The sequence below is a fragment of the Callithrix jacchus genome, chromosome 4 (genome assembly GCF_049354715.1).
Source record: "Callithrix jacchus isolate 240 chromosome 4, calJac240_pri, whole genome shotgun sequence".
Classification (NCBI taxonomy): Eukaryota; Metazoa; Chordata; class Mammalia; order Primates; family Cebidae; genus Callithrix; species Callithrix jacchus.
In genome coordinates this window covers 75,937,726-75,953,793 of record NC_133505.1, presented here as the reverse complement: position 1 = coordinate 75,953,793, position 16,068 = coordinate 75,937,726, and the positions used below count along the sequence as shown (strand labels likewise).

The 16,068-nt window shown below is 35.4% G+C and overlaps 1 protein-coding gene across 8 annotated transcripts in view; it reads right to left on the bottom strand.

Moving 5' to 3' along the window:
- The window catches only part of SMAP1 (small ArfGAP 1), a 218,758-nt gene that overhangs the window by 21,777 nt on the left and 180,913 nt on the right, over positions 1–16,068 (bottom strand). For all 8 annotated transcript variants that reach the window (XM_002746707.7, XM_054254157.2, XM_035296054.3 and 5 more), the window contains one exon: positions 973–1,063. In XM_002746707.7, the coding sequence (XP_002746753.1) occupies positions 973–1,063 (91 nt within the window). The remainder of the gene's footprint in view (positions 1–972; positions 1,064–16,068) is intronic.

The following is a 16,068-nucleotide window of genomic DNA, read 5'->3' as shown; positions in this document are numbered from 1 at the left end:
CAGTTATTTTTTCTATTTCTAATATACAACTTTTTACTATCATAGAAGAATTGCGCCTCCAGGGAGTATATTTGTATGATGTACCAGCTTCCTGAGAAATGAATAAAACATTCAGCTATATTTCTTGAAACATACAACAATTTACTCAGTAACAACTAGGATCAATTTTTTGGAAAGCAGTATATGAAGTTCAACTCTTCCCTTTCAACTAACTGCCTTTCACTTTTTCCTTGTCGATCTTTCTCCAAACTAAAATAAAAATTTTTAAATTATTCCTGTGCCAATGCTCAGATATTACTAAAAGTAACCTTTTATCAAGCCAATTCTTTTAGAAGAAAAAAAAAAAGGAAAGTTAACAATATTTGTAGATAAGCACAATATAAACACCCCTTCAATGAGAGCCTGTTTACTTACCACACAGACATTTACCTTTCAGCCATGAGAACAAACAGGACATTAAATTAAAATGAGCTTTTCTCATTATCACTGAATAAGTTATATGAATCTAGACACTAGATTTGGATGTAAAATGTGTGCTTCAGTTAACCAAAATTAAATTTTATTTTAAACCAGAACATTTTACAATAAGGGTACCTTAGAATTATTTTGCTAAGCAGAAAAATCCCTCACAAAACTAAAAATTCGAGAGGGAGAGAAAGAAGAGAAAATAATCCACTCTTTATCGTAAGCGCTAAAATGTCACATCTACCAAGCCTTTAAAGATTACTTTGATATCTTCTTTTCCCCAAGGAACTCATTACTTGTATTTCAGTGAAGACAGTGCTGACAGATACTGACTCCCTTATTAAAGATTTCTGTTTTGTGGGAACTTAGCAAACTAATCATACCATTTTCAAATTCATTTAACAGGTATGTTTTGGTATAGTGAAGATAAAGCCATTATATTACCTGAAAGTAAAAGTTTCAATTGTTTTGTAACTCTAGTGGTAACTTTTATTTTTTATTACTTACCAAGTCCTAAAAGATCCACAGTGGGCTCCACAGTTTTTTTAGGGCTGCTACTTTTTTTAGGTTCCAGTTGCTGATCTTCTTTCTTCTGTAGCTTTAAAGTAAATAATTGAATTTATTAATTTTTCTTACGTATATTTAACAAGATTTTAAGCCCCAATTAATTACATACGTTTTTGATAAAGTTAGTGTTAAAAAAAAAAAAACAAGTAAACATGATTGTTGAACTTGCAATGACAATCCTTACACGCTGGGACCCCAAAATAGTGAATAAAACAATTTAACTCTTAATAAAATTGTTCTTAAACACTAGCTCTTTTATATGAAATAATACATTTTGAAGAAATGCATTTCATATTATTTCCTAGCTACTATTAATGTACTTCTGTGATATGATTTGGCTCTGTGTCCCCATTCAAATTTCTTCTTGTAGTTCCCATAATTTCCATCTTTTCTATAAAATTATACATTTTGAAGAAATGAATTTCATATTATTTCCTAGCTGCTATTAATGTACTCCTGTGATAGGGTTAGGCTCTGTGTCTCCACCCAAATCTCATCTTATAGCTCCCATAATTCCCATATGTTGTGGGAGGGACCTGGTAGAGTATGATTAAATCATGGGGGCAGGTCTTTCCTGTGCTGTTCATCTAAAGGTATTATAAGGGGAGGTTTCCCTGCACAAGCTCTCTTTGCCTGCCGCCATCCATGTAAGATGTGACTTACTCCTCCTTGCCTTCCATCATAATTATGAGGCTTCCCAAGCCACATGGGAACTATGAATCCAATTAAACCTCTTTCTTTTGTAAATTGCCCAATCTTGGGTATGCCTTTATCAGCAGCATGAAAATGGACTAATACATCCTGTTAGCTGAGACTGGGGAGGCCTTGAAGTCTTCATGAGCACACTGTTAACCCATCATCCACACACTGTATGATACATCAGACACAGCTGCCAAGAAAAGCCTAATGAAATGGTATTTTATATAATTTCTTCCTGAATCTACATTATTAATCACTTTTTACATACAATATTATTCTAGTTCTCAGGAAGTTCTCTTCTCCCAAGTCACAGTTACATATTCCAAACTTACTTTCCCTCAAAAAACATTGTGTAGGACAGAATGAAAAAACCTACACCTACTGGACTCTCAATTCTAAAGCCCACCTCTATTAAACTAAGAAAATAAAATATTGAGTTGAGTGCAGCGGCTAACACCTGTAATACCAGCACTTTGGGAGGACCAAGTGGGAGGATCTCTTGAGCACAGGAATTTGAGATGAGCCTGAGCAACATAGCAAGACTCTGTCGCTACAAAAAATGAAAAAATTTGCCGAGTGTAGTGGTGCACACCTGTAGTCTCAGCTACTTGGGAGGCTGAGGCTGGAGGATTGTTTAAGCCCAGGAGGTCAAGGCTGCAGTGACCTATGATAGCACCACTGCACTTCTAGCCTGGGGGACAGAGTAAGACCCTGTCTCTTAAAAACAAAATGAAATAAATAAAAAAAGAAAACTTCCATTCATTTCTCAAACCATTTCAAGATCATTTCTTCTACAACTACCTAAAAAATTCACAACTTAGTTATTATATGAGTTCATTTTTTGTTAGCTATTAGAGACATATTAACCTCTAAGAACATATATCTACCCTCATTTGTTTTTAATCACTATACTCTCCCTTAGAATTATTGTCTAATCAATCAGCCTACATTACCAGATATCAATTCTTTAGTAACTCTCAAATACAGAATTAGCCAACTATAACTATATATAATTTTCAGAAGTTTAACATAATCCATTTTACATTCTCTGTTCTTTGACTTTTCAACCTCTAATATAGGTTCAGACTTATCTTGCTTATCACAAGGATTCCAAAATAATTTCAAGAGAAATATCCCCTATAGTCATGAAGTAAGCAATTCTCTTGAACTGATGACTCAATCTGTATTACCATACATAATCAAATCTGTAAGGGAATCTGAGGATCATATGGCCACAAGCATGCAGACTTCAAATATTCCAGGGCAGAATCCTAGCAGCTTTCTGAGGAAGGTCATCACTGGTCACATCACAGCCTATAATACTCTGAAGAGTGTCTTAGTCTCTAAGTAGGTACTTAAAAAGTCTAATCCCTGTTTTAATTTGGCTTAAAAATCAGAAAACTTTAAAGCTGAAAATAAATTTAGATAATCTGGCCAAACACATTCATTATGCAAATTAACTGAGGCTCAGATGTTAAGTGCCAAATAGGAATACAGGAACTAAAATTCTTATTTTCTGCCACTCCAAATTTAGCATTCTTTTTTGGATGTATTTTCCTGAATCTTCTTCCATGGAAAAAAGCACAAAACAAACTAAATTTGTGAGGAATTCCTTCCTATTTATTTTCTATGATCTAAGAATTTAGAAACTCTTCAAGCTAAAAAATTCAAATAGAAATTCTGGATAAGGTGTTTGTAACCAAATTAGAACTACCTTATTAAATGCTGCTGAGTATGAAACTATCTGTCATGGTTTGAAAAGAAAAAAAAAAGCCAAATCAGGCAATGCAGAAGTCTTCTAGCAATCCTGACTTCCACCTCCAGAACTAATGCAAACAATTTGGAAAATATCTTTCTTTCCAGATGTTCACACATGTATCTGTGTTTTAACAGCTTCTCATCTTCTTTAGATTTCAATTTAAATAAGTAGTCATCAACCATTTCCATAGGAAACTATATAATTCTGAGAACATAATATACAGTTAAGCAAAGTAAAGAGAAGCATTAAGGCAAGAATAAGGAAAATCCTAAACAGTTTATCAAACTGCAGGTGGGACCCTCTAGTAGTTTTTGAAATCTATTTTACAGGCCACAACTAGACATATTTTGGCATATAAAAATGATACACAAAAGAAAATAGAGCACATTGCATAAAGGTAAATATTGCCAGATTGTTGTTTTGCACATTTGCACACACATGTGAGCACAAATCTGTATAATGTAAATGTATCACTTAGCAGAGTGGTAGGTTGAGAAACACTCCTCTAAAGACAGTCTGCTCCTTTGCTCTTACAATGGGTCAAATCATAAATGAGAAATGTCTATGCCCTAATCCCTATTATTCCAAATAGCGGTTGGCTAATCTAGATGGATTTCAACAATTCAGACATGAATTTTCCTTAGAGTTGGCATCTGAAAGGTTGTCCCACAAATCAAAAAAGCAAAAGGATTGATCACTTTAAAATCTACTTTGTATCCCTCCATTATCAAATCTTGTGGAGGCCGTCACATGAACACATCAATGTGTGGCACAGGTAATTTTACAGAAAACTCTTCTATGTCTTCATAGTACATACATTACATACATCTTCATATATGTTGGTAAAAACCACAAAGATTAAATTCAGATGATACTTTTCATCAATGGTAAGTATAAACATAAGAAATTAACCTCATTATTTTTATTTTTAAAACATTTAAGGACAGATACACCATAGCACAAACTACATAGGTAAGGAATCTTCCTAAAATTCTAGATACAGTAACAAATACTTAATCTTTTAGAGCTTAATATCTATTAAGAGTTAATTTTCTAAATAGTTTTCTTGAAAGATTTTCTAATAAAAACTAAAAGTCATTTTTAAAATTAAAATTATTTTTACAGTTTTTGTGTAAAATGACAGGAAGTACTTATTTTCCTAGTCCTAGATGATTAATAATAGCTAAAAATATAGACTAGAGAGATGCTATTGTTGGAATGTGTCACCCAAAGTTCACATGTCAAAAATTTAATCCCAATGTAACAGTGTTGAAAGGTGGAGTCTAGGAAGAAAGAATTAGGTCAGGAGGGCTCTGCTCTCATTATCAGATTAATATCGTTACCACAGGCACAGGTTAGTTATCAAGAGAGTAAGTTTGTTATAAAAACAATTTTAGCCCCTTCTTGTTCAAGTGCTCTCCTGCCCTTCCACATGGGATGATGCAGCATGACGGACCTCAACAGACGCTGGTGCTGTCCTCTTGGACATCTCAGCTTCCAGAACCATGAGCAAATAAACTTCTTTTGTTTAAAAATGAGTCTGTGCTAGTCTGTTACAGCAGCATGAAACAAACTGAGATGGAATAAAGACAATCTTTGCATATATACTGCAATTATGAAGGTTCAAAAAACCCTAAAACATGCAATCCCCTAAAACAAAGATACACACATACACACATAGATTCAATGTTTTTTAAAAAAATTTAAAAATATCTAGGTGTTGTGTTTTATTCCATTACATTGTACATCTAAACCCAATACTATCCCCAGCAAATCAAGGTGGGCAAAGCCTATCAAAAAAAGACTGAGGCAGGATAATCTCTTGAACCTGGGAGCCTGGGAGACAAAGCAAGACTCCACCTCAAAAAAAAAGGACGGCCGGGCATGGTGGCTCAAGCCTGTAATCCCAGCACTTTGGGAGGCCAAGGCAGGTGGATCACGAGGTCGAAAGATCGAGACCATCCTGGTCAACATAGTGAAACCTTATCTCCACTAAAAATAAAAAAAATTAGCTGGGCATGGTGGCGCATGCCTCCATGTAGTCCCAGATACTCGGGAGGCTGAAGCAGGAAAATTGCTTGAACCCAGAAGGTGGAGGTTGCGGTGAGCCGAGATTGCACCATTGCACTCCAGCCTGGGTAACAAGAGCGAAACTCCATCTCAAAAACAAAACAAACAAAAAAAAGGTTGTAAACATTAAACAACAAACATGAATACATAAACTATCAATTGGCACTTTTGCTCCGTAGCATACCAACTGTATTGTACTTTGCAAAGAATTACAAAATACAATTATTTAAGATACTTAAAATATAGCTATCATATAAATACAAAGTAAATAATATCTGGAAGCAAAATTTTAGAAGATTTAAAAATAAAAATGCTATTATCTTGTTAGGATTTATGGGCAGGGATTACTAGCATGTGACAATGGTAAATTAATACTTTGATGACCGCACCTTCCCTCATGTAACTGTCATCCTTGTGATGTTTCTCATTCAGCTCAGACATGGCAAGCAGTATGTACAGAATCATTCCACTTTAAATTCTTCTGCTATTAAAAACACTGCATAGGAAATTTGTCTTTTAATAAGTGAAGAATGCAGTCAACTGCAGGTAGATAAAATTAGACAATCTATAATTTATTAAACAAAATTTTCTCACAAGCCAGAACATAAGTCTACTTAGATAAAGCAATTTTGTAAAATGTAATTTCCTTAGATTCATATTGAGCAGATGTCTCATTCAAATTATTAAAGCTTTTATTAGCAGAAGCTTCACCACCCAATCTTATTGTGATTCATAACGCTACTCCACAGAATATAATTGAATCAAAAACTATTTAGGTTCCAACTCCTACATTTACCACCATTTCCTAGCCCTTTAAATAACAGACATAACAGCTGAGCCTCTAGAATGTGATTCACTATTCTTCAGCTGGACAGTTAATGTAGACAAGAGCATAGAGCATAAATATATACTACAATAGGGAAGCTATGCAATTTTCTAAGTTCTAGTGGTAATTATTCAAAATTTTCCTTAAGAACTGACATCTCAAATTATAACTTAGTTTATTTATAATCAGTTTCCTTTAATATTCCTAAAATCTTAGAGCTAGAAGGAACATAAAATGTATTACATTCAACATGTTCATTTTAACATTAAGGAAATTAAGTGACATGATTTGTCCAAAGGCTCCAGAAGTGTCTATCAGGGCAAAGGTTTACTTCCTGACAGGGTTCCTTCCCCTGCACCATGGTGGCTTTTGCTGAATAATTTCTATCTATCAAAAATTAGATTAAAAATCAGTATTTACCCAATGCTTAACAATACATGTATATTCTTACAATGACATAAAAAAAACTGCAATAAAAAAAAATCATGCCAAGTATGGTGCCACATGACTGTAGTCCCAGCTACATGTGAGGCTGAGGTGGGAGAACTGCTTCAGCCCAGTAGCTAGAGAACAGGCTGGGCAACATAGCATAAACACACTAAAAAAAAAACCATAAAAACACAACGTGATAGAAGGTCAGAGCCAGTATGCCAATAATTTTAATTCAAGGTACACTATAAAGACCACATGAAAAGTATGATTCCTTGAAGTTCAAAGGTGATGACAGCTGTAGGGGATTAGGATTTTATAAAGGTAGTGACACTAACTTTAAGGTGTGAAGGAAAAATAGGAAGAAGTCAAATAGGAGACAGTTCACTCAGCTGCCCAGGCTGGAATGCAGTGGCAAGATCGCAACTCACCACAGATTTTTCTCCTCTTTACCATTCTTTATAATATAGATCATTTTCAAATTAAAGCTGTCAATACATAGAGTACCATTTTTTTGAATTTAATATTCTTTCTTAAATTGTATTTTTAGGGTTGAATTTATTACAATCTACATTTTATTTCCCCAATCATATGGACATCTTTCAGTAAATGCTCTCTGTAAGGCCTACAGACACTACTGTCTCAAACAATATTTCACTAGGCTGGAGAAGTTATCAAGGATGTTCATAAATTTAAGAAGTAGCAGCAGCCTTGAAGGCATTTAGCGCATTCATTATATGATAGACAAAACACTACTGTAACATCCCTCTTACACGTCTATTCCTCTGTAAGAAAAACTTCCAGTGTTATGAAATCACTGCACATGATGATACAGCATATTTTACATTTGGACAATTACAAATATTAGACAATTCCTCTTCAGACAATTCTAACATCTCCCCATTTATCCATACTCTCTATGCTAGAGCCATGTAGAAAACAAATGGAGGAATAAATTTGTAGAGCTGACCTTCAAAACCACAGAAGACCATTAATTCAGACCAAAACTTTGGTCATCTAAAAAAGACTTTTCTTTTGTGCTGTATTCAGGATAGTTGAGTTTGGGTGCATTTACTTTAGAATTTTACATTTATGCAATTTGTTGGTATTTATTTTAAGACCATCTGAGGGATTTATTCTGTCATCTGATGTCTTAACCAATCTTTATTCTTTGGTCATCTGAAAATTTGAACGATATGATATCCTCACTTAACAAAAATGCCGAAAAGAACAAAGTCCAGTAGTGACCCCTGAAGCAAGCAAAGAACTTCCTCTAAACTGACATCAATTCTATTAATTGGACAGTTGTCTGTCAGGCTCATAATCTATCCTACTATCTGATCATCTACATCTTGATCAGAAGCATATTTATCTTGGCCAATAAGCTTAGTCTAATGGGGGGGGGCGGAGACGGGGGGAGAGAGAGAGAGAGAGAGAGAGAGGAATGAGTGTGAGAGAGTGTGTGTGTGTGTGTGTGTGTGTGTGTGTGTGTCAGTCACAGTTTCACTCTGTTGCCCAGGCTGCAGTGCAGTGGCAAGATCACAGCTCACTGCAGTCTTATTTCCTGGACTCAGGCGATCCTCCTACCTCAGTCTCCCAAGTAGGTGGGACTATAGGCATGCACTACCATGTCCAGCTAATTTTTGTTTTGTTCTGTCGCCCAGGAGGAAGTGCAGTGGCGCACAATCACATCTCACTGAGACCTTGACCTCCCAGGCTCAGGTAATCTTCCCACCTCAGCCTCCCAGATAGCTGGGACTAAAGGTACACACCACCATGCCCAGCTAATTTTTTGTAGAGATGGAATTTCACCATGTTGCCCAGACTGGTCTTGAACTCCTGGGCTCAAACAATCCACCTGCCTCAGCATCCCAAAGTGCTGGGATTACAGGCCTAAGCTACCATACCAGCCAGAAACTGTTCTTAAAGAATCCATGGCAGGCAACCAGTGATTGATGGTAAGGCTATGGAAAAGAATTAAGCTGTTAAAAAAAATCCATTTGAATTTTGCATAGAATCCAAGTCAAGCTTAATGATACAGCATTCATAATCCATTACATTTTGCTTCTAAAAATCAAGATGTTGGCCCATCTCTAATCTCCTGGTTCCCTAGTTTGAAGCATTTCTCAAAGAATGACCTAGGAGTACTTTATAAATAAAAGGTTCTAAAAAGTTTATTATTATTAATCCCAAATACTGAATGGCTACACTGGTAAGTTACCTTAAAATAATACTTTGCAGGGTTTTTGTGGGAATCAAGCAAAGTAATTTAAAGAGAGTTCCTTTCACAGTAGCTGGCACATAAGTGCTTCATAAATGGTAGCTAGGAGTGGTTGCGGTAGTACTTTTTATAGTTACATACCAGGACCAGTAAGCACTAGGGATACAAAAGTGAAGAACACATGTTTCCTAAGTTTATATTCATACTCTAGTTATGCAAATGGACATAATCTGGTTCAGTGTGGATCAGTGTGATGATGGAGTTAGAAAATAGAAGTTTTTGGGGGGCACACAGGAGTGGCATGCTTATTAGACTTAACATGTATGTGAATGATGAGGCAGGTGAACACATGTCCCAGTTTGCTAAAAATAACTCCAGCTAATGCTGTTATTCCAACTTAACTGTTTGTTAATAGTTCCTGCTTTCACTCTTACAAGTATCTAATTTGAAATACCCATCATAATTATACAGAGCCTTTAACTTTAGACAGGAATTGGCTACAGTACTGCCAAACTTGTCACTAATGGGTTCCTCTCTTGACAATGGTAAGCTCCTGTTCACAAGACTCTGGATTGCATGCAAATACCCAGTCACCTCTCAGTAGTCAATTAGCAAGATTTTTTTTTAAAGGCAGTAAATCCAATAGGAGTGGCCATACCTCCATCTATATATTTAACACTCATCTTACTGTTGTTATTCTTATTTTTACACAGTATTCTGGAGGTTTGCAGAGAAGAAAAAAAAGCAGTATTTAATAATACTGCTTATTAGAAAAATTAAGAAAGAAATAAAAATTAGCCAAACACCTGAGTTTTAACCCCAGCATGAACACTTCCCAGCTGGATGACTCTGGACAAGTTACTTAGTATCTCTAAACATGGCCGGCTTCCCAGGTTTGCAACCTATGCAGTCTCACAGAGTCCCAGTGCTACTTTTAATATATTCTGATGAACATCTTGAAATCTGTAATAATTTTCTCTTTGAATATTTTGTAAATCCAATGGGATGTAAGCTTAAACACAGGATATATGTGCAATATGTTTCTCTACTGTTCCTTGCTGTCCATCTGCCTACAGGGCTCACGATGCTCCATGAACACAGAGTTCAAATTACAAGACTGCAAGTGAAAACAAGATAAACATATTGCTCTATGACAGAGTGAGCAGGGGTACTGACAGTTGCAAGAGACCATGCTTTCTGTTCCTACTAGAACTTGCTTCAAAAGCAGAAAGAAGGCAGTGGTGTTCTAAGAAACAAGGAAGATCAAAATATCCTATCTTACTCGTGTCACTTCCCTGTACTAGCCAACACATACAGTGAAAATGATGACAGAGAAAAAAAAAAGGGCAGCCAACAGTTCTTTTTCCTTTCCTCGTCAGTAAACTGAAGGTAGAGAGAGTTGATAAAAAGATATGTGTATCAAGATGTGGAATAAAAACAGTAGGGTTAGTTTCTGCATGTTTCCACTGTTCTGCTAAGAACAAGTAATATATGCACGTGCAAGCTAAGAATATGAAGTGTATCATTTCATTGATTCCATATGAGTTATATGCTCTGTATGCAATTAAAACTTCACTGCATAATATAAAGATAAATTATAAAATTCATATTAAGAATATAAATTTTTAATTTTTAATTGATTTAAAAGAACACTAACAAAAATACACCTTCCTAAGTACAGAGACTGTGGAAGAAAGAAAAGAGTTTTATATTTTAGTACCTTTAATGGTACTTTTTATTCCTGCTTCCCAAACAAGGGGTCTCTAATTTTCATTTTGCACTGGGCCCACAAATTATATAGCTAGCCCTGTAAGCCTAAGCTTTTGATTAGTAAAATAAGGATAATAATAGCTATCATATTGACCTTATGACTGCTGAAATAATAATTAAGATTCATATTACAAGACTTTCCACTTCTGGTTCAGCAAGCAGGGAGCTTGCAAGTCACCATTCTGTTTTAACAAGTAAAAAGCTGAACAAACTGGAAAATAAACACCTCTTTTTAAGTCTATCAAGTAAAGTCACAAGGCAAACTGTAGCCCTGAAAACAAGAGAGACAGACAGGCAGATATACAGAATCAACTTACAGGGACAGAAACCCACTACTAAGGTAGGAAAACCTGAACTGTAATGGATGAACTGCTGGAGGCTCAAATGTGGATCAGTCTGAGAGATTAAAACTCCAGGAGATCCAGTCATAGGGTGGCCCTCACACTTTTGAGTTTTACCTCCAGCATCTCAAGCAGGTTCCTACAGTGAAGATGAAAGGAAAAAAAACCCTTGGGCTCTGGCAGGGGGAACTGAAAAATAACTATGGTTGGCTTTCTGGATCTGTGGCTTCTACCTGCATAAATTCAACCAACCACAGATTGTAAGTATCCAAAATAAATTTTAAAAAATACAAATTTAAAAATAGCATAACAATCTGCATAGCATTTACGTTGTATTGTGTATTGTAAGTAATTTATAGATTATTTAAAGTATATAGGAGGATGTATATAGGTTAGACACAGATACAACATTTTATATAAGGGACTTGAGCATCTGTGAATTATGGTATCTGCGGGAGTCCTAGAACCAATCCCCCATGCATACCAACAGAAAACTGTATTCTGAAATATGATGCAACATTCTATTCTTTTTAAAAAGGTCTGCCCTAAAGATAAACGATTTTACCAGAGCCTGAACTCCTAGGAGTTTTATAGAGCTTAACCTACCTAGAGGAAAGAAAATAACCCAGTTCTAGTCCCTTCCAGCCATCCTGTCTCACCTAAGGGATGCAGAATAGAGGAATTTGTAAAGTTTATAACCCGGGGCACAGGCTTATTAAAAGACTGAGACCTAATCATAAGACTGTAAAATATTTCTCCTCCCCCAAGATATTAATAAAGTCCTATTTATCTAAGTTCCTTTCACCCAGTACATCATGTCTAGCTTCCAATAAAAAATTACAAGACATACTAAAAGGTAAAAAGCACAGTTTGAAGAGAAAGATCAAGCACAGTCAATTATGGCACAGATGTTAGAATTATCAGATCACGAATTTAAAACAGCTATGATTAGTATGCTAAAGGTTCTAATAAAAAAAGTAGACAACATGCAAGGATAGGTAATATTAGCAGAGATGAAAATTCTAAGGAAGATAGAAAAGAAAGAAGTCAGAAGTGAAGAATGCTTTTGATGGGCTCATTAGGAGACTAGAGACAGCTAAGGAAAGAATCTCTGCACTTGAAGACATGTCAATAGAAATTTCCAAAACAGAGAAGCAAAAGGAAAAAAAAAAAACACTGAAGAAATGGAAAATATCTAAGAATTGTGGGGCAATTAAAAAAGTATAACATACATGTAATTTACAGTCCTTCTTAGTAAATCACAGAAGGAGGAGGAGGAATGGAACATAAGAAATATCTGAAACAATATGACAGAATTTTCCCCAAATTAACGTTGGATATCAAACCACACATCCAGGAAGCTCACAGAACACCAACTAAGATAAAAGATCAAAGAATTATACCAAGTACATAATTTTCAAACTGCAGACAATCAAAGTTGATCCTTTGCCCTTACCTTTTCTTGCTTCTTTCCTTCCCCTTCCTATTTATGGATGTTGTAGAAATAGACTGAAAAGCCATATAGTATATTGGTCAAGGATACATACTTCGAAGGCAGACTGATCATATTCAGTTCTCAGTGTGGCCACTATTGAATAGCTGTGTGATCATGAATAAATTGCCAAACTTCTGTGTCTCAGGTTCTCATCATAAATGAGAATAATAATAGTATCAACCTGATAGAACTATTGTGAGGACTAGGAAATAATATATTGAAAGAGCTTAGAACAATGCCTGGCAAATATTAAGCACAAAGTATGTGCTTGCTATTTTTATTATCTTCAATGACCCATCTAATTGTTGACCCTTCCAACTGGGAAGCAACATTCTTAAATATAAGCTTTAACTTAGTAAAACTACCTTCTATCAAAGTATATATTGAAGAAGTATTTTCCTAATCTCCTATTTAAGGAAATTTCTAATTTAGTAAGAAGGACTGTAAAGCTTGCACGCTTACTGAACAAAAGCGTCTCTTTCATTAACTAGGAAATGAAAGCTTTGCACATAAAGTAATTGGATTTCTTCCCTTTTTATTGCCTCACTTGCAATAAAGCTTCAAATGATTGCAAAAACATTTTAGAAATTCCATGAAGAAAAAAATGTTCTTAATTTACTACAAGCCTATAATAGAACTTAAAATATGGTTTTCTGCTACAACCTACACATTCTTTATCATCACAGTTACTTTAATAATAAGCAAGTGTTAAAAAGCTATTACAACTTTGGCTGCTTTCTTCTTTTAGGCTTGTGGTCATTGTAGTATATGGTTATTTAACTAACAAAGTAAAGTTATTATCATCTTGCTATTGCTTTCTGTTAGGTAATAATTCTTATTTTAGATACTCAATTCTTTCTTTTTAAAACTAGGTAAAATGAAACAGTAAGAACAGAGCAAACCATCTTGCATGAAAGAGCTTTTTTCATGTAGAAGTCAACATTGTTTCAGGCTAATTAAATTTACTCATTTAAAGATAACCTCTCAACTGCCAGGACATTCTGGATCCTTTATAAGCACTGAATAAGAAAAATATTGGCTTCCATACTCACTAGGATATTTTTCTTCATGGCAATACCTTATATTTACAAGAATGTTTATAGTAGCTTTATTCATTGAAGCCCTAAACCAGAAACTACTCGAATGTCCACTAACTGCAGAATAACAAAATAAAGCACGGCATATGTAAACAACAGAAGAATGTTCAGCAATAAAAATGAGAATGCAATGAATGACATGAATGAATCTCACAGACACAATAGTCAGCAAAAGAATCTATACAGAGGAAGAGTTTCATGGTATGATTACATTTAAATGAAACCCAAAAACAGAAAAACTTACCTTGTTGATATAAATCTAAATAGTGATTCAAAATTTTTAATAATCCTCTTAATTTTCTCTTTAAAAAACAAGACATCATGAGAAAATGGGGTGGGGAGAGGAAGAAATCCTAACAGGAACTTCAAGTGCTACCTAGAATGGTATTTACTAAGGAAAAGGATACAGAAATCAAACTTTAGACTCCACAGGAACAGTCTTCCATTACCACAAATTTAGCATCCCCCAGCCCAGCTCCACTTTCTCTTCTGAAAAAAAGAGGAATAGAAAGCCAGGAAAGAAGAGAGAGAGCACTAGGGAAAGCAGGTGGGTTTGTCTGTTTTTGTTTGTTTGTTTTTTGTGCCTTCCCCTCTGGCAAGCAGTTTTAATAAAGAAACCTCTCCATTTCAACATCCTGCCTCAAGGCCAAGAATACCTCCTGGATAGCAATTCCTAAAAGAAATTCCCATTATAACCTTCTCTATTCTGTTTTGCTTAAAAATACATTTATACGTCGCAAAAGAGTCTAATATGAAAACCACAGAAATAGGCTTGTTTTTTCTTTTTTTTTAAGATGGAATTTTGCTCCTCACCCAGGTTGGAGTGCAATGGCGTGATCTCGGCTCACTGCAACCTCTGTCTCCTGTGTTCGTGCGATTCTCCTCCCTCAGCCTACAGAGTAGGTGAAATTACAGGCACCCACCACCATGCCTGACTAACTTTTTTCGTGTTTTTTTATTAGAGATGGTGTTTTACCATGTGGGCCAGGCTCGTCTTGAACTCCTGACCTCAGATAATCCCTCTACCTTAGCCTCCCAAAGTTAGGCTTTCCCTATAAAGAATATTTGATGCACTACAGCAATTCTAAAATTACTTGAATATTTAAAAGTAGAATTTAGAAAGAAGAAATGACGAGGTCAAGAGATCAAGACCATCCTGGCCAACATGGTGAAACCCCATCTCTTCTAAAACTACAAAATTAGCTGGGCATGTGGCACAAGCCTGTAATCCCAGCTACTAAAGAGGCTGAGGCAGGAGAATCGCTTGAACCTGAAAGGCAGAGGTTGCAGAGAGCCAAGATCGTGCCACCGCACTCCAGCTTGGCAACAGGGTGAGACTTTGTCTCAAAAAGAGAGAGAGAGAGAGAGAAAGTGAAAATAATGGAGAAGTGGGAAGTGGGAATGGAAAGAAATATCTGATGCTGATTATTCTTAAGCAGCAAATCACAAATCTAACAAGGTCAGTGTTGGCTATTTTAGTCTGGAGATATACTTTTTCATCTAGTGAAACAGAGTTCTAATTTCAAATCCACCATCTGCTTTTGATTTGCTTTTGTTTCGAAGACAATTCTCAATTTCTAAAATTCTCAATCCTTAGTCTTTGGAAATGGGCTTGAAGGGTAGGTAGCCCTTTACTCCCTTACAGATCTTGTCTGGCTTCTACCTGGTTTTCAGGGAACTCAAAACAGCCTGGCTGTAGAAAATAAACATTAAATTCATTTTTTGACCCCTCTTTAAAATCAACAAAGAGATGGGGGTAAAGAGGACCTAAACTCTATGAACATCTTTGGGAACTGAGAAGTACAATTACAAAGGGGATAACAATAAAAACAAGCTTTTTTTTTTTTTTTTCAAAGCAAAGAACACTCTCAATAAGTCCTGGACTATTTGTCATTTAAAAGGGACTTATTAATGAAGGTGAAGACCTTAATCCACAGCTGAGGATGAAGAGAAGAGTCCCACTTTTTTGAAAGCAATGGATAAGAGCTTACAGAAAAGAAAGGAAGTCCTATACTTCATTTTTATCACTGCAAGAAGCTATGATTATACAAACCACTTTTAAACATTCCAAAGATCAGAAGAATCAGACAACCTCAAATTGATCTTTCCTTAGATGTTTTTAAATCAACTATGAAAAGATTGCTTTTTCTTCTAGCAATCGGTTCCAGAAATTTAGTCTTAAATACAAAAGCAATAAATGTCCTAAGGTGTGATGAGAAAACATACAGACAACGAACTAGTATCTATTCAGTAGGATAATAATGTGTGGCTTGAACAGGGTTAGTAGTTAAATAGAGAAAATGATGTGTGTGTGTGTGTGTATATATAT